At 40.9% G+C, this 23,420-nt stretch overlaps 2 protein-coding genes across 4 annotated transcripts; one reads left to right on the top strand and one right to left on the bottom strand.

Moving 5' to 3' along the window:
* Positions 1-3,587: 3,587 nt before the first annotated feature.
* On the bottom strand, positions 3,588-6,017 carry LOC130105464 (UDP-glucuronosyltransferase 2C1-like). The gene is made up of 2 exons (XM_056271474.1): positions 5,956-6,017; positions 3,588-5,176 (listed from the first exon to the last, which is right to left on the bottom strand). Exons 1-2 carry the CDS (start codon positions 5,960-5,962, stop codon positions 3,588-3,590), a joined length of 1,596 nt encoding a protein of 531 aa, XP_056127449.1. The 5' UTR covers positions 5,963-6,017.
* An 11,670-nt stretch (positions 6,018-17,687) lies between these two features.
* mettl5 (methyltransferase 5, N6-adenosine) lies at positions 17,688-21,368 on the top strand. Of its 3 annotated transcripts, none has more exons than XM_056271466.1 (8): positions 17,688-17,746; positions 17,952-18,091; positions 19,415-19,529; positions 19,621-19,802; positions 19,879-19,961; positions 20,050-20,101; positions 20,760-20,809; positions 20,962-21,368. In XM_056271466.1, exons 2-8 carry the CDS (start codon positions 17,983-17,985, stop codon positions 21,001-21,003), a joined length of 633 nt encoding a protein of 210 aa, XP_056127441.1. In that variant the 5' UTR covers positions 17,688-17,746; positions 17,952-17,982; the 3' UTR covers positions 21,004-21,368. The 3 variants fall into 3 exon arrangements, with proteins under 3 accessions (XP_056127441.1, XP_056127442.1, XP_056127440.1); XM_056271467.1 differs by lacking the exon at positions 17,688-17,746 and adding an exon at positions 17,762-17,827; XM_056271465.1 differs by lacking the exon at positions 17,688-17,746 and having other exon boundaries at positions 17,762-18,091.
* The last annotated feature ends 2,052 nt before the right edge of the window (positions 21,369-23,420 follow it).

The raw sequence follows: 23,420 nt of genomic DNA, 5'->3' as shown, positions 1-23,420 counted from the left end.
TGAGTTACTCCATGGTAGATGTATGAGAACCAAGTTACAAATCATGGACTTTCCGGTAAGAGAAACTGACAGAAACGCGATACGAGAACATGTGAAAATGAAACAAAGCAAGGTTAAGCTTTACACTGATGCCAGGAGAAATGCAAAAACTTCAAGATTCCGACCTGGTGATCTAGTTCGAGTTAAGAAACCTTGGATGGTAAAGAAGGGCGACCGGAAGTTCACACAACCAAAAGCTGTGGTACAGAAGAAAGGTGAAGATTCTTACCTTCTTGATGATGGTAAGGTATGGAATGCCTCACGTCTTGCTGAAATGCCGAAATCAAGTGAAAGTGTTACTCCTACTGAGGCGCAACATGGAACAACAACAAGTCCGTTGAATAGGTCTGTTAGAGTTCGACAACAACCCGTTTGGACCAAGGACTATGTTTTAGATATGTAAGGAAATGAAGAACTTGAGATAGCAGAGGTGATATTTGAATGAAAAAAACACGAAAAGTTAAAACCAGTTATTTCGTTGTTTTAAAAAAATTTGTTTATTCTTGATTTTGTTTATTTCTGTTGTGATATAAAGCTGGATTCTTTCTGAAAAGGGGAAGATGTTGTGTTCTCTATTGCATTGCTATAATGTTCATGTCCACTAGGTGGCACTGATATGTTGAGATGTAAAAACTGATGAAGGAGAAGAAGGAGAAAGTAAAAGAAATGCTAAGCTACTACTCGCGTCTGTCTGGTTTATATACATTCATCCTTCAATATAACAGGCAGTAAGGCAGATCAATACCGTATTTTCCGCACTATAAGGCGCACTTAAAAGCCTTTCATTTTCTCAAAAAACGACAGTGCGCCTTATAATCCGGAGCGCCTTATATATGGATGGTGAACACACGTTCACCAAGACGGGGAGACAGCGCCGGGGCGACTTACGCCACTATCTGCCAATGGATCGTGGATGCCTGGGCTGATATATCAGTCTCAAATGTGATCCGAGCTTTCACGAAGGCAGGAATAATCTCTTTATTCAGCAAGCTCCATAGACAGTAAAAGAAATGGACATCGACCCCATAGACTTCAACGGAGAAAAGTGAAGTCAAATAGAAGCACTCACTTCCTGATTGCCAAGCGCACTGCGCATGCTCAAACTGAGCTTGAAGACGTAGTTGTGACGTGAGCAACCTGACTGACAGTTGTACGTCTTCTAGTAGCGGTGCCAAGAGGAATCTGAATCATTCCCTTCTGAATCTTGCAGAGCCGGAGATCGTGAGTATTAGCCGTCCATGAGCTCGCAGCAGGAGCAACTTTATGACTCTCTATGGGCTTCTCCCTTGACTTTATGCCTCCACGTCCCCCGATTGCGCGTGAGCTTCTACATCTGTCTTTACGGTCATTTCTCTTCTATGCGACAGAGAGTCGCATGTTACGATGCAATCGTTAGCCTATTTTTACAAAAACGGCTTCTACGGGGCCACAACGTAAGATACAAGGTAATGGAGCATTTTATACATTGTCGTGTTTCTTTAGAAATAAATAATGGACAAATAAAGTCTTTAAACGTCTAAGATGTAAAGTTATTCGCTGTCAAAGTGACGCAAAAATGAATGGGAGTCAATGGAATGCTAACAGCAGGTGAAGGCTTGTTAGCCAATGGCGGCGCCCGGGGAGACTTCAGTTTCCGGCTGGTGGATTAGCCCCTTGGCAAGCTCACATACCCGTATTTACTTCCTGTTTTCGGTCAAAGTCCACAGAAGTCGATTGTCGAGTTCGCGCGCGCGCGATTAAACCTCCTCCGTGTGTTCAACATCTGATTCGGATGAACTATCCATTTGAGCTGATATTCTCAGAACACCACACAGCACCGTCATCGACTGACAGTCTGAGTCTCCACTGTTGCTTAGTTAATCATGATCGCGCGCGCGCACTCGACAATCGCCTACTGTGGACTTCGACCGAAAACAGGAAGAAAATACGGGTATGTGAGCTGGCTGAATAAACATCATTTTTATTCATGTCTTTCACATTTACTGCAGTCAGATTCACCGTATTCACTCACATGGCTGTGCACTTTTAATGACACATTAAGGTTGTTAAGAGGCTAAAAGCAGGTTTAAAACTTGTCCCGTTTAAGTCAACTTTAAAAAGAGGATAACACGGTGTAGGCAACACCAGTTTTTGACGTTGTTATCTGTATTGACAGCACTCCAAATTTACAAAAAAATGAGCTCAATGTTAACATTGACCGGAGTTCTCCTTTAACATTTGAACAACGTTACCATGGGAGTGAACGGAGTTGTCAGAACGCTTAATAAAGTTTGACTTTATCTGACTGTTTTGTTGACATTCCCTTTAGCACATCTAGTGGATGCATAACGCAAACCGAGTCAAACGTTTGACTGCAGTATCTTATGCGCCTTATAATCCGGTGCGCCCTATATATGAAAATTTTTCTAAAATATGTCATTCATTGAAGGTGCGCCTTATAATCCGGTGCGCCTTATTGTGCAGAAAATACGGTAATATTGTTGAATATTAAATGTCCCCAACTAAGCAAGCCTAAAGCCAAGGCAACAGTGGCAAGGAACCAAAACTCCATCAGGAGACAGAATGGAGAAAAAACCCTTGGGAGAACCCAAGCTCAGTCGGGGGCCAGTTCTCCTCTGGCCAACGAAGGAGCAGTGTATGATTTGGGCAGCGTTACAAGTCAGATTTGATAGGAACATTTAGGGTATTTATCCATTTCCATCTGTTTGGAAGTCGAAGTAATCACGCCGGAATGGAGAACGATGTATTTGACTGAATTGTTTGCTTTATTTCTTATTATATCTTCTTTTTCTTACACTTTTGTAATCGCTATAATTATTGATAATTAAAACTGACATTTAACAAAAATAGACAGGGTCGTGTTTTATGTCATGTTTCATTTTATTACAGTGAAGATAATCAGAGCACATATTGCCTGAACCACATATTAATATGTTTAATATTTTTAAAATCATGTGTGTCATTCTTTTTTTGTAACAACATTTCAACTGTGTCAAGTTGAGACTGACAAAACACAAACAAGTGAAGCGATATACTTGTTGCCAACTAGAAAAGCCTGCTTTAGGGCATGTCAAAATCTGGGCTGCAAACACAAAGGTCATAGAAACTGGAGACATCCATCTCTGTGCTCTTGAGCATAATCACAATCACAGGTTACCAATGGAAATGTCTCTACAGCTTGTGTCATTCAGAATAAGACATGTTTACTATTCAATTCTATTCACATTTATTTGTAGAGCGCTTTTCACAATACACATCGTTTCAAAGCAGCTTTACAGAAACGAGATCAAGTAATGAAATGTGTTTGTTGTTTTCCATTTCCGAAAAATGCTTTTTGAGAAAGAAAAGGTATAACATACTGTAAAGAATGCACATCCTACAGCTAACTGAGCAGGCAGTAAAATATTTATTATTTCCCAAATATATTTCCCCAAGTATTCTTGTTATTAGGTGCATTTGGAGATTAGCTGCAGATAAATGATTTATTTGAATTTTTAGACAAACAGGAAAGTAGGAAAGTAATGCAAGAAAATTCTAAGACCTCGTCCTCATAACTGTTTTCTCATGAATATTCTGCAGCAGAAATACTTGATAACCATATATATGATCAGGATTATGAGTGCCACGGCAGAAAGCAGGAACAGTATGACATCAACAGAGTGGTAAGAGTACCAGGGCATTTTATGAGACTCTGTGTGCAAGTGAGCGGCACCTTTGTGCCTCATAACAAACTCAATCCAGAAGATGGCGTAGTCCAGGGGCTTCACTGGGACGTCCTTGTGAAGCCTTGAGAGCTTCTGCATGTTCTCCCGATAAGAGGGCTCATAAAGAACCTCTTTAACAGTTTTAAGAAAGGAGTCTTTATCCACTGTGGCAAAGTCTACATTCTTGGCTACACCCTTTACTCTCATTTTTACAAGATTACTAGGCTGGTCAAATATCAGCCCAAGTCCAATGATTGGCACGCCGTGGTAGATGGCTTCTTGAACTCCATTGGTTCCTCCATGTGTCACAAAGGCTCTGGTCTTAGGATGACCCAGAAGATCATTCTGAGGCATCCAGTCCATCAATAAGGTATTGTTCCCTAGTGCAGATGGTCTCTTTCCTATGTACCTCCAGATGATCTTCTGTGGAAGTTCTGCAAAAGCTTCAGCAATTGCCTCAGCTAAATCATCAGGAAGCTGACCGAAGAAAGTGCCCAGAGACATGATGATGACACCATGCTCACCAGAGCTCTCCACAAAGTCCTCCAGGTCCTGTGGAAGAGGCTTTGGTGGCTTGCACTGAAATCCACCAATGTAGATAATGTTTGGCATAGTGGGACGCGGGAATTCAAAAATAAAATCAGCTCTATGGAGCCACAGATCGGCACCCTGAAGTAAAGAAAAGTAGGATGTTCCTGGGCCAATGAAACGCTCACAAAGTGCATTATAAGTTGGCGTAATCAGAATAGCTAGCTGTATTTCTGGAATGATGTACATCGCAACATTCTTCACTCTTTCCAAGAAACTCATGCGGTCTGATAACTCCAGCATTGAAGCAGGAACATAAGAAAGTGGTGAAGGAGCTATTGCAAAATGAGCCTCACTGTAATCTGTCCAACGGACATTGTAGACAATGGGCAGTTTAAGATAATGACCCAACATAACACCTCTAAACATGGCTGGATCTGTTAGAATCATATCATATTTGGCATCTTTTAAGGACTGCATTAGCTGCTGGTCTTCAAACATGTTGATTATTATCTTGTTTTCTTCTTCAACCATCCATAAAAAACTTTTCCACATAATCATCTCCAGCTTCATCCGAGCCCAAATCGAATCCTCCCTCATAATTCCCAGTAGTCTGGATGCAAATGTCTCGAGGAGTTCTTCACTAAATACTCCTTCACACTTGAGATTGATTGATGTGTAGTGAGGTGAGAATTCTTTGATGTTCCAGCTGCCTTCTATCCGAATGACTGTAACATTGTGACCTCTGGCATGAAGTGCTTCAACCAAGATGTTCATGTTGACCCAGTGACTGCCACCCACAGGAGAGACAAGAACCTTCCCGCTCTGAACAACTAGAACAGTCGTCAGAAGGAGGGTTAGCATGATTGGCCCAAGCACCTGAGAAACCTGTCCATTCGTAGTACCTGTATCGCAAAGGAGGGAAAGAAAAGATAAAAACGAAATGTAAATAATAATGGTTAAGATACTGTAACGGTCACCAGCTGGAGTGCCCTTGAGAGCCACCAGAGGCCACTCCACATCAGGCTATTGTCATTCCCTCACAAACTACATCTCCCATAACTCACTGCCCTGTCTTCATCCATTATCACATTCCCCTGTGTCTCATTATTTTGTTTAGCTCACCCCATATAAGCCTGGTTTTCTCATTCATTATCTGCGAAGTCTTGTATGTTTAGTGTTACACTGCAATTCCAAGCATTCACCCTGCTTCATGTCTCTTGGTTCTTGGATTTCTTGCCTGTTCCATGGATTACTCTTTGGATTTTCCCTGCCTTGTTGTGTTTGTTATTGTTTGGACGGTCACGGTGTTGATGACCTTTGCCTATTTTCGACTACGATTGTGGATTACCCTTTCAATAAATACCACATTTGGATCCTTAACCTTTGTCTCGGAGCAGAATGTGACAGATACCGTATATAAATTGTTTTTCTTAAAAAAAAGAGACAATACCCATTGAAACTGAATCTATAGAGGTAATACTGTATGTAGAGGCAAATTTCAGTATATAAAACAATGAAATTAATTGCATAAACTCCAAAAAAAAAGCATTATTGGCAGCTCTAATTTATACAGGACCCATATGTATTTCAATAGGGAAACATTCAAATTATACAATTTGAATCACAATAAAAAATCACAATAAGAAAGACTGCATCTTTTCAAGTGAAAAAAAATCCTCACCCATCATTGTGTATAATGGAAAATCTGTGTAATAGTGCAAATCATCCAACTGCAAGCACAGCCTTTGTCCTTGCTATGCATGTCAACATCTAAGTGAAGGTTCATATAACAAGCTTTAAAAGGCACAGCCAGTGCATTTACCTTTTTAAAGATCTAGTTAATCAATAACTAATCAACAGGGGCCGGTTGGGTCGGCAACCTATGGCACGCAGAGGGGTATCGCTGGCACCACGTGAGCAAAAGTGAGAGTGGTGTAATCATTTCATTCAGATAAAGTCATATCTCCATACAGATCTACATTTTGAGGTAATCATTCATCATTGTAACACATTGTTTTATTCAGTTAGGAGTTATAAATACTATTAAAGTGTGAGAATTAAAGTCAGTGAAAGCGCGCAGCTCTGATAAACCATTAGCGCGACCACTGCGCATCACAGTTACTGACTGACAGCTTACAACTTGTTCCGCTGTAGGCTACACTACATAGTCAATGCTATACATTTTGGAGATATTCAACCAAGTATATTGAGTCCTTATTAAACATTCTACTCACATCAAAATGACTGTGATGCATGCACTCCTTTCATGCGTAACCTGGTCACTTCACGTGGTTTCTCTGATCGGATAGCTATCCAATCGTGAAAAGACTGAAAGAGAGGGCATTTTTTCCCATTTCAGATAGAACTGGACAAAATGCATCTGGTAGTTGAAGCCAGAAATGTAAATTTTACTCTTCCTAAAATGGTAAAAACAAAACATGTGAGAGCGCTATGGCATCGCCGCAGAGTCGTCGGCCTAGCCGAGCATCTCTTGTGCTAGCCGACGTGCAAACTGCTGCAAATGAAACTGAAAGTTTCGCGTCTCATCCTGAAGCTCAACACACAATCGTCTTCATTAAAAGTAGCACACTAAATGATCTTACCAGTGCTGATGCGCTCTCTCTCTAATTGCGGTCTTTGATCTTATAATTGGCTGATAATAAATAAATTTGAAGTTCGGTGTGAACTTCGTTAAATTTGCATATAGCGCGGGAATTGAAGATTAGATTTGTATTCGTTTTGAGGAGACACAGTTACGTTCCCCAGTGTAAATGTAAGAGTTTTAACAAAACGGATAGGCTAGCTTTCCGATCAGTAAAAATGCATGAATGTCCAGGTTTAAATAGGCCTATTGGAAATCTGTTCTTCAAAGTCTAATTTAAACTATTTTGCTCCTATTTAAGGTCCTGCACCATTTCTATGTTAGCCATTATATTTAAAATATGTTAAAGTGTATTTATACATGGGGTTGGCACAGTTAGGGTTAGTGTAACTTGTGGCACAGTTAGGGTTACCGTAATATATATATACACACACAAGATAAAAAATTGAGGACCACCCTATTTCATCAAGGTTCACCCATTTAACGATCTCTGGCCTCGCCACTTTTATAAACGCTGCAACGTTTAAGAAATAGCCAACATATATGCTTATGTTGTAATTTAAGGAAGTACTTCTGTAAAAGTGTCTATGCAGGATTTCGAAAATATGCTGCAGACACCTGGCAGGCAAGATAAGACACTTTCAAGAAAATGGTGAACTGCAGAGCTTGTGCAAATATACATCGCTATATCAGATGCTTTATTAACTGCCGCTTTCTCACCGCTGTCATTTTTGCGCAGATTTTATTTTATTGAGAGGAAAGCCCGCAAGTTTACATTTCTATTCATCGTCACTCTCAGCAGTGTGGACAGTGTTTGGATGTTTGTTAACAGTATATCGCTGCAAAGGTATTTCCAACTTCTTTTTACTTATAAAATAAGGAACAATTAACGATTGCAAGTTGTTGATTGCAGTTCACTTAACGGCCACTAGTGTCGCTAATAGGGTTTCTGAACTCTACATAGGCTATAGCTTCTTTAAAGGGCACCTATTATGCCCCTTTTCACAAGATGTAAAATAAGTCGACGATGTCCTCAGAGTGTGTATGTGAAGTTTTATCTCAAAATATTATATAATATTATAGATAACTTTCTACAGCATGTTTAAATTGTCACTTTTTGATGCTCAGAAAAACATGCCGTTTTCGTGTGTATCCCTTTAAATGCAAATGAGCTGCTGCTGCCGCTCATTGGGCGGAGCCTCACAAGCTCGCGTTTAATTACGGTTATAATTTATTTGTGATCTGCTTTTATCCACTATTAATACAAGCCTGTTGTAGGACTGGGCAATAAATCGATTTTATCGATTAACTCGAATGTGTAGTTTACGTCGATTTGTTTGAATGAAAATCGGTTTTCTCTTTAACATCCGCCTACGCTCCCCTTTGAACGGGCTCAGCGTTTGCCATAGAGATACACAAACAACATGGCAAATGAACAAGACCTCGGCAGCACAAGCACACCCGCCAAAAACATTTACAAACTGAATCTGAATTCACCTTGACTCACGCAATTGTCACTTTTTACACGCTCTCAACCCACACATCCATTTTCTCACGCAGAGAAAAATCGCGAAACAAAGAGGGCAGAAATCGATTTAAATCGTAAATCGGATTTTTTTTTAAGCCATATCGCCCAGCCCTAGGCTGTTGTAGCGGATCACGTCAGAATGATGGCCAAAAATATACTAATGACTTTAATGAAGTTTATTGTACATCACATAAAAGTTGAAGCGTTAGTTTACTCCAGAAAATCACTGTAAGAACTGAAAAAACACCTTATAAGAAGTGCGCATTAAAGTCTTACACATAAACTCTCTGTCTCCCTTTCATTATATTCAACATTCACAGCGAATTACACAAAACAACCAACAGTAAACAAATATATACACATCTTTTCTGGGGGTGCTTAACTGGTAAACTTTTTATCCGTAAACCGATTCGATGAGCTGTCGTAAAGTGTGCGCTCTCCCTTTCATTACTGCCGTGATCAGAAACGTTAGGCCTATTGCTCCGGAGACTGCAAGCTGGATCACGAACAGTTGATACAGATCCATCCTCGAGTAACAACGAAAGTAGATGAAGATAGCTGTACATCCAACAACAAAACACCTCAATCGCTTAGAAGACATTCTTGTCTACAGCTGCTCCGGCGTGGAAACAATGGCGGACTGTGTACAGCTCACTCAGTCTATGCTAAAACTGCAGTGTCAGTCAACAGTTGTGGGCGGGGCTTGTGCAAAAGTACGTCACATTACCCTGAATCTGATGCTGCGTTCCAGGCAGGTTTTTGAGCACGTAAATCACGACTTCAAATCACGACTCACGACTTTGTAGCATTCCAGGCCAGTCACGCCAAACTACCTGAGCGCAAGGAATTGTGCTAGATGTAAACAAACCAGCATGGCGTACCTTATGGGGCTTATGCGCATTTGTAATAATTTCTGTCACCAAATGTGCTTACTCCTTGTTTATTTGAGGGAAACGGAGGAGGAAAAACGGCGCCTAAGGCCAGATAAGCTGTTATACCTTTTATTTGACTTTATTTGTATATTTGGAAATGTATTTGGTATTAATTTATCCTTGCACTCAATGGACTGAAAACTAGTTAACGTTATATTGTCCTAAAGTGTATTCTCACCGTGTACCGCCTGCAGAAACACGGCACCCGTAGGGGCTGCCATTGTTGTTTTGTATAGTTTCGCGAGCTATATGACGTCAGAGCTCGTAACTGGGAGTACATCAATCTAGTACGAGTTCACGGGTGGGAAGTCACGGGTTTGACTGCCATTCCAGTGCACTTTCATGGGTATAAGGTTGGAAAAACATGGGTTACAGGCCTGGAACGCGGCATGAGAACGGCTTGTTCTGAGACAGTGCTTGTGATTTATGGGGATTTTAAAAAAAGCACTGGGGGGATTTTTATCATTATAGGGTGGATGTGTACACACACTGCCAACATACATTTATGTTCAAACACCATGTAAAAGTGAATTTTGCATAGGCCTAATAGGTGACCTTTAATGTATCAAATAGGATGGGATGTTTTATATTCACACAAAGCAACCAAAAAGCACAAAGCATTGCAGAACTGATTGCTAATGCATACTGATATTTGTATTATTAGTGGTATGATATATTATGCTGTTCCAAGTTTAGCAAATGAAACGGCTCACTTAAAACAGGACAGAACTACAAAAATGGCCAGCACACAATAAACTGCACTACATAGGAATAAGGAGCCATTTCAGGCATAGCTAGTAGCTCTTTTGTTGACAATTGAAAACAATTGCCAAATCAAAATATTGCACATTTTGTTTTAAACATCAATTTGGGGAATAAAGAAGAAACACCTACATATTTGTTTTATATTTTTTCTTGTACATGTTTTCATAGTAGCCTATGTAGTAAGTGTGCATATACCACTGGGGAAATGGCAAGTGAAACGATTTAAAAATAAATGTCCTATGTGTAGTGGGGTCAGGTGAATATAATTTACAGAATATAATAGTGTAGCGGGGAAGGATATTTAGGGGGCACAGGTAACTTCCGGTCGCTCTTAGTTCTGTAGCGGGGAAGGCTATTTAGGGGCACAGGTAACTTCCACTCGCTCTTTGCCGGCTCACGCTATAGTGGTATCACACGACAGGAGCACCAGCACGTGCGTTATAGAGAAGCGAGACGCCAAACAGTGAGCGCGAGCTCAGACGGACGAGTGCAGCATTAGGTGGTTTACACAGCTGGTTAATGAGGAAACGGACGGATTGACTTGTAAGTGTACATATAAATTAAATATATTTTTATTAGAACGACAATAATATAACGAGTGATAATTATTCTCTGGTTATTAGTGTTGCCTGTACAGCATGCACACATCATAGGCTGGATGCAATCGGCGTGATAAGAGGTACGATGATGTTTATAACATTGGGTAGCTGTATATGCATGTATATAATATGTATTTTAAATGTGGGAATGTCTCATAATTGTTTTTCTTTGGCAGGAGACTGTCAGTGTGATTGCCTGTCACTGTTTTTCTTTCACCCTGTAAAGTTGTGGGTCTAATAATCGTTTTGGCTGGATTTCTTTTCTTTTTTTTTTTTTTCTTTTTTTTTTTTCTTTTTTTTTTGGCCCTTTGGGTAATTAGTGGGTGGGTGAGGGAAAAACAGTGATAGGTCTTCGGCGGCGAGGGAATCCCGGATTGATCGGACCATCAGCACCGGAGTCCAAGGGGAAGAATGGAGGATTTACAGGCTCTCATGGAACAGTTACAACAGCTTAAGGCGGACAATGAATTGTTGAGAGAGCAAGTACGGGGACAATCACAGGTACCCGAACCCAAGCCGGGACCCTCCACGAATCCGAATGTGGCTCCAGTTGTTATTCCTACAAGTGAAACAACGAACGTTCGGTACATTTATGTGCCTAGGGAGCGTAAATGTTCAAAATTCACTGGAAAAATGTCAATTGATTTGCTAACTGTTGAGAAATGGGTAGAAGAGGTGCGTCGATGCTTGGATGTTAGACATATGTCAATGGCTGAGCAGGTTCTTTTTATCACTGACCATCTAGAGGGGGGTGCTAAGTCTGAGGTTAATTTTCATCCCAGTGCTAACAAGGACACCCCTGACAAAATCTTTGCTATTTTGACTGAAAATTATAGTTGCACTCAGTCTTACGTAGCGGCACAGTTGCAATTCTATCAACGTATTCAACGTGAGGGAGAATCTTTACGTGATTATTCACATATACTTAAGTCTCTGATGGATATGGCTGTACGTAAAACCCCTGGGGGTATCCCTAATTTTGACGTGCTGTTGCGTGATCAATTTATTGAAGGTGTGCTGGACGACACGTTGCGTAGAGAGTTAAAACAACGTGTTGTCACAGTACCAGCTATCCCTTTTGTTGATCTTCGGGGTGTTGCCCTTAGGTGGGGGGAGGCCAGTAGGCAGAGTAAATCTAAACCTAGGGCATATTCCTGTGACACTTATTCTCAGGCAGTGGAGAGTTCTGAAGCTAGTGCAAGTGCTGTCACGGTTAGGTCGGGGGATGAAATTAATGAGATTAAAGAGTGCCTTCGTAAACAGCAGGCTCAATTAGATGCTCTAATGAGACAGCTCACTTCCCAGCCCCCACAGCCTACTCAGAGTATGACTGCCTCTCATGCAAAACACTTCCGTTTCCAAGCAGATGGTAAGCCAATATGCCACCGCTGTAATAGGGCCGGTCACATTGCACGGTTCTGTAGGGTAAACCCTAGTGCCTCCAAACATCGCACAGAATCAGGCTCTGAGGTTGTAGTGCAGAGCCAGATAGTGGGAGGGGGCCAGGAATGCCAACTGTCGGGAAACTAGACCCCTCTGGGGCCGCGAGCCAGGCACCAGAAGAGGGTTTTGTGGGCTCACCTGAAGGTCAAGTGCCAGATCCCGTTCGACTCATTGGAGATTGCCCTGTTGTGGACATCAACATGGGAGGTATTATGATACCCTGCCTGGTAGATACGGGGTCGATGGTTACCACAATTAGAGAAAGCTTCTTTGAAAAACACTTCAAGTCAACAGGCAGACTGTTGAAAGAATGCCATTGGTTACGGCTAAAGGCTGCTAACGGGCTAACTATCCCATATAAAGGGTACATGGAGCTGGACATTACTGTGTTGGGGAAGACATTAACACGTATGGGAGTGTTGGTGGTGGAGGATATCCAGGGGGAGCCTGCACCACTAGAACAGTCCGTGCCTGGCATTTTGGGGATGAACGTTATTGGTCGCTGCTACCGCTTATTCTTCGAACAGTTTGGCTCCGGTCTGCTTGATTCATTCACTCTTCAAACAGCTGGTAAGGTGTGGAAGGAAGCTCTCTCCAGGTGCCAACGCATCCAAGTTCTTAACTCAGATGGATACTTGGGCAGAGCTAAAGTCCATGGTCGTGCGGTGCGCGTCCCTGCTGGTTCGTTGAAGTGGATTAATTCCCCGTGTTCATCAGCGGCTCAGATTAACCTTCCATCAGTACTCCTTGAACCTTGTGTGTCAGGAAACCCTTTGCCGTCAGGCATTTTGGTATCTTCAGCCCTTATTGCTGTTCATCAGGGTCGTATGGAGATTCCTGTAGTTAACGTCAGTACTGAAGATGTTTGGTTACCACCTCATACATTGTTGGGTGAGCTACATGTGGTTGACCCACCTCAGTCGGGATGTTCGGTCCTCATGGAGGAGTCTGATGACCGGGATGTCATTGCTGTCACTCAGACAGTGACGGCAGGGGGCGCTCTGCCCCTTGGTCTCTCCAGCTTGGCATGGGCTAACCTTTCCCCTGAACAGAACAGGCAAGGTGTAGAGTTGCTGCAAAAATATAGCTCCGTGTTTAGTCAAGGAGAGGGAGATCTGGGTTGTAGTAAAATAGTGGAGCATGAAATCCCATTGTTGGATAACGCACCAGTGCGTCAGCGCTATCGAAGGCTTCCGCCATCACAGTATGAACAAGTCAAAGCACACATTCAGGAGTTACTAGAACGAGGAGTTGTTCGTCAGAGTTGCAGTCCATACTCCTCTCCAATCGTGGTAGTCTACAAGAAAACGGGGGAAATCAGGTTGTGCGTAGATTATCGTTTGCTTAATGCTAAAACAAGGAAGGATGCTTACCCCTTGCCACGCATAGAGGAGACCTTGGATGCACTCTCTGGTGCACGGTTGTTCTCAACGTTGGATTTGGCAAGTGGTTACACTCAAGTGCCTGTTGCAGAGAAAGACAAAGCAAAGACAGCTTTTTGTACACCCTTTGGACTTTTTGAGTTTAACCGGATGCCATTCGGGCTTTGTAACGCTCCCAGTACTTTCCAGCGTTTGATGGAGAGAATCTTTGGGGACCAAAGCTTCCAGTCCTTATTATTGTACTTAGATGATATTGTTATCTTCTCATCATCTTTTGACCAGCACCTCCAACGTCTCAGTCTGGTACTCGCACGTCTAGAAGAGTACAACCTGAAAGTAAAACTTAAGAAATGTCACTTCTTCCAGTCCGAAGTCTGTTACCTGGGTCATGTAATTTCGGCATCTGGTGTAGCAACAGATCCTTCGAAGATAAGTGCTGTGGCTGAATGGCCACGACCTACATCTTGCACTGAGCTACAGTCGTTCTTGGGGTTTGCCTCCTATTATCGCCGCTTTGTGAAGGGTTTTGCCGAATATGCTTCCCCACTTCACCGCCTGGTTGCTGAAATGGAGGGCACTAAGAGGAAATGCAGGAATCGGGGAAAGAGTGTCATAGGCGATCGGTGGGGGGAGGAGTGTGAAAATTCATTTCAAACCCTGAAAACGCTGCTTGTGAGCGCACCAGTCTTGGGATATGCAGATTTTACAAAACCTTTCGTTCTTGAGATTGACGCCAGTCAAGCTGGCTTGGGTGCTGTGTTATCCCAGGAGCAGGAGGGGAAGCGACGACCAATTGCTTTTGCAAGCAGAGGCCTCCGGCCCACAGAAAGGAACATGTCCAACTATAGTTCCAGAAAGCTGGAATTTTTGGCACTTAAATGGGCAGTAACCCAAAAGTTTCGGGAGTACTTGTTGGGGAACAAATTTCTTGTGCTCACTGATAACAACCCCCTTAGTTATTTACAGTCTGCTAAATTGGGGGCGGTGGAGCAACGTTGGGCATCAGAATTGGCAGTGTTTGATTTTGAAATCAAGTATCGACCAGGGCCAACTAATCGCAATGCTGATGCCCTGTCACGCCAGCCAGGTTCCCAGAGTACATTTCCTTTCCCGGGTGTGGCAGTGCCATCTGAAATCCATGAACAAACATCGAGTGCGTTTCAAGTGTCTCAGGTTGTTCCTACTTGTCAAGCGATTGCGGCTTTTCCAGCACGGCCAAAATCGGACTTGATGACTCTACAAGCGGCAGACCCAGTGGTCGGGGCATTTCTAAACTACTGGAGAAGAGGACGGCCTCCAACAAAGCTAGAAAGAATCATGGCTTGCAAAGGCCTGAAGAAGCTGGTTCAGCAGTGGCCAAGAATAAAGGACATCGAGGGTGTCCTTTTTCGGCAAATACAAGCATCGGGAGAAGGACAAGCGGGGTACCAACTACTACTGCCCAGGTGCTTGCAGGCGGAAGTCCTTAAACATCTCCATGATGAACATGGCCATCAAGGCATTGAACGGACCACTAGTCTTGTAAGACAAAGGTGTTTTTGGCCTTTTATGCACAGAGACATTGAGAAATATTGTCAAGAGTGTAATCGCTGTATGCTGGCAAAAGCAGGACAACCCAAAGTTCGAACATTTAGGGGAAGTTTAGTGGCATCAAAGCCATTGGAAGTCATTGCTATTGATTTCACTTTACTGGATAAGGCCAGTGATGGACGAGAGAATGTGCTTGTGATCACAGATGTGTTCTCTAAATTTGCGCAGGCGTATCCAACTCCTGATCAACGAGCCAGCACAGTGGCCCGAGTCCTGACCGAGAAATGGTTCTACATTTATGGGGTCCCACAACGTATCCACAGTGATCAAGGACAGAGTTTCGAAGGGGACCTTTTAAAACGACTCTGTAGCCTATATAGCATTGAGAAAAGCAGAACCACACCATACCATCCTCAGGGCAACGGACAATGCGAAAGATTCAATCGGACTTTACATGATTTGCTACGCACTCTTCCCCCTGAAAATAAGAGAAAGTGGCCGCAATATTTACCTCAGGTTCTCTATGTCTATAACACCACCGAGCATCAGTCTACAGGCTACTCTCCTTATGAGTTGATGTTTGGCCAGAAGCCTCAGTTGCCGGTTGACTTTCTGTTAGGGGTGTCCTCAGAGGGCCAGGCACCCAAATCAGCACAGGATTGGATGGATGAACATCAGAATCGCCTGAGTTTGGTTTACTCGCATGCAAAAGAGCAACTCCAACAAGCTAGGGAACGGAGAAATAGGCAGTACCAGCCAAATGTGACATCTCCTCTTTCTCCTGGAACGTTGGTCTACAGGAGAAGACATCCTGCAGGACGTCATAAAATTCAGGATGTCTGGGACCCTGCTGTTTATGTGGTGGTACAAAGTATGGATGAAGGAAGGGTCTATAAAGTCCGTCCCCGTGATGGTGTAGGCTCAGAAAGGAATTTGAACCGGGCAGAACTCAAAGTGTTACCATCTACCATCGGTGAGTCCATGATACAGCCCCAACCCCAACCAGACCCGGGCCTGACCAGAGATTTACCGCAGCAAGGAACTCTCAGTGTAGAAGAGGATGGTGATCCTGAAGGGGTAATACTTGCAGTAGAGTTGGAACAGTGGCAGGATCAGGTCCCCTCCCAGGTGTCGTGTGAGCCAGCGACCACAGGAACACATAGTGGGACAAATCTATCCCCCACTGTAGTACACACGTTGAACAGCCCCAGTGATAGGGTAAGTGTTGTGTCCCACGAGCCCAGTACAGTGCAGGTACGGCCTAGAAGAAATATGGCAGGGCAACATAGCAACCCTTTCCATCTCCCAAGATCAGTAAACCAGATGTTTGCTACAGCTGCTAGTACGTCTCCAGTATCCCAATCCCCTGTATTTAGACCTTGGTTGTAGTGTGTCACCGGGACGGTGACCTTTCAAAGTGGGGATGTATGTAGTGGGGTCAGGTGAATATAATTTACAGAATATAATAGTGTAGCGGGGAAGGATATTTAGGGGGCACAGGTAACTTCCGGTCGCTCTTAGTTCTGTAGCGGGGAAGGCTATTTAGGGGCACAGGTAACTTCCACTCGCTCTTTGCCGGCTCACGCTATAGTGGTATCACACGACAGGAGCACCAGCACGTGCGTTATAGAGAAGCGAGACGCCAAACAGTGAGCGCGAGCTCAGACGGACGAGTGCAGCATTAGGTGGTTTACACCGCTGGTTAATGAGGAAACGGACGGATTGACTTGTAAGTGTACATATAAATTAAATATATTTTTATTAGAACGACAATAATATAACGAGTGATAATTATTCTCTGGTTATTAGTGTTGCCTGTACAGCATGCACACATCATAGGCTGGATGCAATCGGCGTGATAAGAGGTACAATGATGTTTATAACATTGGGTAGCTGTATATGCATGTATATAATATGTATTTTAAATGTGGGAATGTCTCATAATTGTTTTTCTTTGGCAGGAGACTGTCAGTGTGATTGCCTGTCACTGTTTTTCTTTCACCCTGTAAAGTTGTGGGTCTAATAATCGTTTTGTTTATTTTCTTTTATTTATTTATTTTTAGTTATACCATTTTGAAATAGGGCAATGTGCAATATTACTGACTTTTGTGCAATTTTGCTGTGGCTAGTTGATTGATAATAATATTTATACTTGTTTGACCCACATTAGTGTGTTGTTTGCGGTGGAGAGGAATTAATGTAGCTTTTAAATTATTATTAACTGGGTTTATGCATGTTGTGGTCTTTTTACTGGACGTTTATTTGCATCAATTGTGGAGTTTGGTGGGTCTTAACAGTATAGCATACACAGAGTGTACATTACTGATATTTTTATAGTGTCGGCGATGTTTACAGAAATTGTAACTTAAGGTGAAATATTTCCGATCTAAGTGGGCCTGTATATTGCCCAGTTTCATAGTGTGTATATTCATTTTTTTCTCCCTGTGAATAAATTATGAAAATGAGTTTTCAGCCTCTGGTCCGTTAATTCTGGACATATATCGAACTTATTGTACCTAGAGTGGAATAGAGTAAACCTTGTTACATTCTAGACGATACTCCCTATTACATATGTTCCGTTAATAATGGTCATGTGATATAAAAACTAAAGTAATTTGTACAGTCCAGCAGATGGCGCAAATTTGCTCGGCCGGCAAAATAATCTTGCCGAAGAAGAAGAGAAAAACACATGTAAGTGCACTACATGTTTTCATATCAATGCGATCCACTGTGTGACCTCTCCACTTGAGGAAAATCTCCATATATCAGTAGGTGACATCGAAAGATCACTGAAACACATCAGTCACGACATCATGATCATTAGGCGCTTCAGTTAAGAGAGTCAGTGAGTCAACGTTCATCATCCGATTAACATTAGCATTAAATATACCAACAGGCTGATATGAGCTGGATTAACTGATCATCTGATGAAAGTTATGAAGCTTAAAGAGCTGGAGAGCTGCCTTCAGCAGGTGGATGGATTTGAGGAGCCCAAAATACTCCTGGAGCAGTACCCCACCAGTCCTCATATAGCGGGTGAGGATTATGTATTTTTGTTATATAGACTCAATAATGACACTTTTAATTAATGTAAGATAGGTACTTGTGAATGTATGGATGTGGTCTGCTAGTGTCAGGTGAATATATATATATATATATATATATATATATATATATATATATATATATATATATATATATATATGTATATTATGTTTATATATATATAATACTATATTCACATCTGTATTCCATATCTGAATATCACAATTCAGTATATGTTTGTCTTAAAGTCACCATGAAATCAAAATTGACAATTCCTATTTTTATGCAATATTGGAGTATTTATTTATCTGTGCACATCTTTAGTTTTTTATTATTCTTATTAGTAGGCTATTATATTCAAATGCCCTTGTAATCTTTAATCAAAATAAGTTTACCTCCCACTTGCAACAACATCTCTTCTCTGATGACGTGTTTACTTGCGCGAGGGCAGGACGTTGGCTGTTGACAAAATCGCATACTTGCTTGAGTCGCTACTTATTTTGTTACTTTGCAAATGCTAAAAAATGGATGTTCTATATAGTATTTAGGATGAAGGTACTACATTAGCCGTGTTGTCATTGTCATGTAACCTACCTCACTGCCATTTCACAAAATCCTTTTTTTCCAATCGCAAATAAATTTTTTCTTGTTTGAGATGCAGTTGTACTCGAATATGTTACATTATAATAACATTTAAAAACTTTTTTTTTTTACATAAAATTGTGTAAATATTGAAAATAAAAAAAATGCTATATTCAATATAGCAAATGGAAGCAATAGAAGCCTGCTTCTGCTGAGGAATAAAAATGGTATTAAAAAAGTAATTGCAACTTTTTATATCACAATTATGAGTTTATATCTCGCAATTCAGACTTTCTCAAAATAACACAATTCTGACTCAATTTTTGCATTTCCGATTTCATATCTTACAATTTTAAGTTAAAGGCCCACTGAAGTTACCTTGCAGCCTATGAAGGAGTGAGACAGCTCTCAGATTTAATCAAAAATATCTTAATTTGTGTTCTGAAGATGAACACAAATTAAGATGAACGAGTCTTACGGGGTTGGAACAACATGAGGGTGAGTAATTACTGACATAATTTTCATTTTTGGGTAAACTAGCCCTTCGAGGCTAACATATTCATACTAAGAGCTAAAAAACTAAGAAGCCTTGACGTTTTAATCACGCTACTTGTCCGGTCAGCAAGTAAAATTCTCTTTCACTTGCCCCTTCAAAAAAATGCACTTGTCCCAGACAATCGTTAATGTTGAGCCCTGCATTCAGTTGTCCTAATGTGCTTTTGTCTGTACTAGGCTGCATGTTGTACACCATCCACAACACATTTGATGACATACAGAATAAACTAGTGGCAGACCTGGGCTGTGGATGTGGAGTTCTGTCTATAGGAGCTGCAGTCCTTGATGCTGGGTAAGACCAACTCCATCCTTCTCTCCATGGCCTAAAATTACTTGTTTTAAAAATTATATGAATCAACATAACTGTACTCTCTCCTTACAAGACTGTGTGTTGGATTTGACATCGACGATGACGCCTTGGATATATTCAAAGGAAATGTTGATGAATTTGAATTGTCAAACCTTGATGTGGTCCAGTGTGACGTGTGCTCAATCGGGTCCTCTTACGGCAAGAAGTTTGACACGGTCATCATGAACCCTCCATTTGGCACCAAGCACAACCAGGGTAAGAGTCAGCTTATCCTCTGCCAATGCAATGCTTCACTTCACATTAACTTATACATCCATGTCTTCAACTCTAGGTATTGACATGCAGTTCCTGCAGACTGCGATTTCTATGGCAAGTACAGCAGTGTATTCCCTTCACAAGACCTCAACACGAGATGTAAGTTTCCCCATTGTGTCAGAATTTAGCAGCTTCAACTCTATAAATGAGAAAACATAACTTACAATTGAATTGCAATTGTGTGCAGCACATTCAGAAGAAAGCAAATGACTGGAAAGTGAAAATGGATGTCATTGCAGGTAAAATGTACTACACCTATAAGCATACTACACACTACTGGTTCAGAAAGACTTTATTTGAAAGAAATTATTACTTATATTCATCAAGGATGCATTAAATGGATCAAAAGAAAGTAAAGACTTTTACATTTTTACAAAAGTTGTTTTATTTCAAATAAATGCTTCTTTCAAAAGAAGAATCCTGGAAAAAAATATAGCATGGTTTCCACACAAATATTAAGCTGTACAACTGTTCTCAACATTAATAATAATAATACATGTTTCTTGAGCAGCATTCAGCATATTAGAATAATTTCTAAAGGATCATGTAACACTGAAGACTGAAATACTAATGCTGAAAATTCAGCTTTGGATAACAGGAATAAATTAAATTTTAAAATATGTTCAAATAGAAAATGTTTTTAATTGTTATATTTCACAATATTACTGTTTTTACTGTATTTTGATCAAATAACTGCAGGTATGCAAGAGATTCTTTCAAAAACATTGAAATAATCGTACCAATTCAAAACTTTTGATCGGTAGTGTAGGTTTTATTGTTTTGTTTTATAACTCCAAGAGCATGCAGGAGTTTATGCAATACCTGTTGGTTGTAATAACCTATAAAGTATGTCATAATATGTTTTTTTTTATTATCCTGAACTGTTGTTGTATACAGAGCTCAGATATGACCTGCCGGCATCTTATAAGTTCCACAAAAAGAAGTCGGTAAGTCCATGTTTTGAGTTGAGAACAGTTTCATTTGCACATTTTACACTGCCACAAAAAATAATTATTGCACTGGCAACATGTAGACACACTTTTTCAGACTTTACCATGATAAACTGCTTATATAATCTTTTTTTATCTGATTATTGTAGGTTGATATTCAAGTGGACTTCATTCGGTTCACTCCAACATAAAGGCGTTGGGGAAAAGCAGTTTGTGTTGCTTTGCAACATTTTAGTAGGGTTTTTCACTGTTGTACAAAATAAATTTTATACATTTACAATTTACATACTGTATAATTTTTGGGTGGTTACCACAGAAATGCCAGCACTACTGTAGGATTAACAAACACTATTGTTGAAACTTTATTTACATTTGTGCTTTTCACATTTTTGGCAGCATTCACAGTTGAACATCATCATCACAATGACTATAAAAACAATAAAATACACATCACACATATTTGTTTAGAAAAATCCTGGATTCACAATTGTATTACAAATTCAAAATCATGTAAATATACTGATTAAGAAATAAATACATTTAAATCATGTTTAAATACCAGTACAGTTCTTTTTTTTTAAGTTGCAAAATATTATTAAGTCACTGTGCAAAAAGGGAAGTGCTGTAATCTATTGTCAGTATACATTTAGAAACAGCCCTTTATCTTCCAGCACAGATAACAGACAACCCGTTTCTCACACATTATCAGTGACTTCACATGTTGAACAAATATAATATATTGACATCATTCACAAGTTTAAAATGTTAGATTGTGGGATTCAAAAGTCTTGAGATTTTCAGGGTAAACAATTCAAGTTATAAATAGAAACTGAAAATTTACACGCGTTTCAGTTTATTCTTAATTGGTTTTCTCCCTTTTGGAGCTGACATGAACAAAACCTGATGATCATGATCTTCAGTATGATTTGAGATTATCCATTTTGTGCATCTGACCGTCTGTACAAAACGTCAAATGATCAATGTATCAAGTTTGCAGGGTTCCTACGCAGTATGAAATTTAATTAGTCATTTCCATGTCTGCATAAGTATGGAAAAATATTTGTTTCCATACTATTGCCCCTATTTTGTTGTCTAAAATATACAAATAATTTCTAAAAAATAAATTTGTCATACAAGCAGAGCAGGCATTCGGAGCTGGAAGAGAGCAGAGCCAAAAGTTTAGTGAACATGATGTGAGAGTGGATTTGCAATGCCCGTTCACACCAAAAACGCTAACTATAATAATAAATATACAGCTGTAATTAAAATGATTCAAACCCCATTGCAAATCAGGTTTATTGGCAAAATTTACTGACTGTAACCTCTGTTTGCAATGAACAAATCAAACAACAGTACTTGAAATAGCTCAACACAACCAATGTTTTAAGTGGTTTCCCCAAATTCACCTGAAAATGCAACTTTTAATGACTTCTGCCATCTCAAAATTATTCAACCCCCTGAATAGAATCCCTCACAACAGCACAAATCTGCAAAAAAAAGGTGTTGTCTCAAGCACACCTGATGCTACTTATCAAGGGCTTCATTAGTTGCACCAGGTGTGCTTGAGCTAGAACACATGAAATATCTGAACTGGCTAGGTTTGTTGAGTGTCACGTAACGTTTAACTGCATGTTAGAAATATGACTTAAAAATAAGTCGAAAGAATGGACTAAACAGTTAAGAGAAGATATCATTGCCCTTCACAAACAAGGAACAGGATACACAAAGATAGCGAAGGCACTAAATGTTCCTAGAGACACCGTTAAAAACACAGTTCACAATTTTAAAGTTAAAGGAACAGTGGTTACACTACCTGGACGGAGCAGAAAAGGAAGCTATCAACGGCTGCCACCAGATTTCTGAAAAACCCTCGAGTGACTGCAAAAGACCTGCAGCAAGACTTGGTGGCAACAGGCACTGAGGTTTTCAGTAATGCACGTACTAAATGCTGATGGTTTCTATGCCAGAACTCAAAGACGTACACCACTACTGACCCAAAAGCACAATTCACACATCACAGGCCTTGTCCACACGGACACAGGTATTTTTATAACCGGAGTTTTTCCTACAGCGTCCCGTCCACACATGCTCGATCTCCGTCTACATGAAAACGCAAAAAACACGCTATCAAGCACGGTCAAGAGCATGCCACGCCAGCAGGCGGCGATATAACCTTTAACCGTAAAGCCACGTTGGCCAATCAGAAGCGCAAATCTGACGTCAAACACAGCGGATAACGGCGCACACTCTGACGTCGCAAGGCAAAAACCCCGGTTTCACTGTCTACACGACAACACTGTAACCGGCGTTTCTGAAAATCCTCACCCTGGCAGGGGTTTTCAAAAATGTTCGGTTTCAGTGCGTTTTCGTGTGGACGAACGGCCGAACCGCGTAAAAAAAGTCACGGTTATAAAAATACCCGTGTCCGTGTGGACAGGGCCACAGTCACCTGACTTGAACCCCATAGAAAATCTGGCGGCGGTTTCAGCCGTCAACCGAAGAATATTACGGACCTGGAGGCCATTGCTCATGAGGAATGGGCTTAGATTCCTCAGAAATGCGAAATTCAGAACCTGAAGTACTGCTTATTCCTTTTACGACATTACTC

Source organism: Rhinichthys klamathensis, unplaced genomic scaffold (genome assembly GCF_029890125.1).
Source record: "Rhinichthys klamathensis goyatoka isolate OS25496 unplaced genomic scaffold, OSU_Roscu_1.1 h1tg000320l_1, whole genome shotgun sequence".
NCBI classification, from domain to species: domain Eukaryota; kingdom Metazoa; phylum Chordata; class Actinopteri; order Cypriniformes; family Leuciscidae; genus Rhinichthys; species Rhinichthys klamathensis.
Note: the sequence above shows the minus strand (reverse complement) of the source record. Positions and strands in the feature narration are given on the sequence as shown.

What these genes read in the sequence shown, in the direction of transcription:
- mettl5 (XM_056271466.1), top strand. Translation starts at nt 17,983, where the DNA reads ATGAAAGTTATGAAGCTTAAAGAGCTGGAGAGCTGCCTTCAGCAGGTG. An exon ending in GCTGCAGTCCTTGATGCTGG is followed by an intron (nt 19,530 to 19,620) that starts GTAAGACCAACT and finishes TCTCCTTACAAG; the next exon opens with ACTGTGTGTTGGATTTGACA. An exon ending in TGGCACCAAGCACAACCAGG is followed by an intron (nt 19,803 to 19,878) that starts GTAAGAGTCAGC and finishes CTTCAACTCTAG; the next exon opens with GTATTGACATGCAGTTCCTG.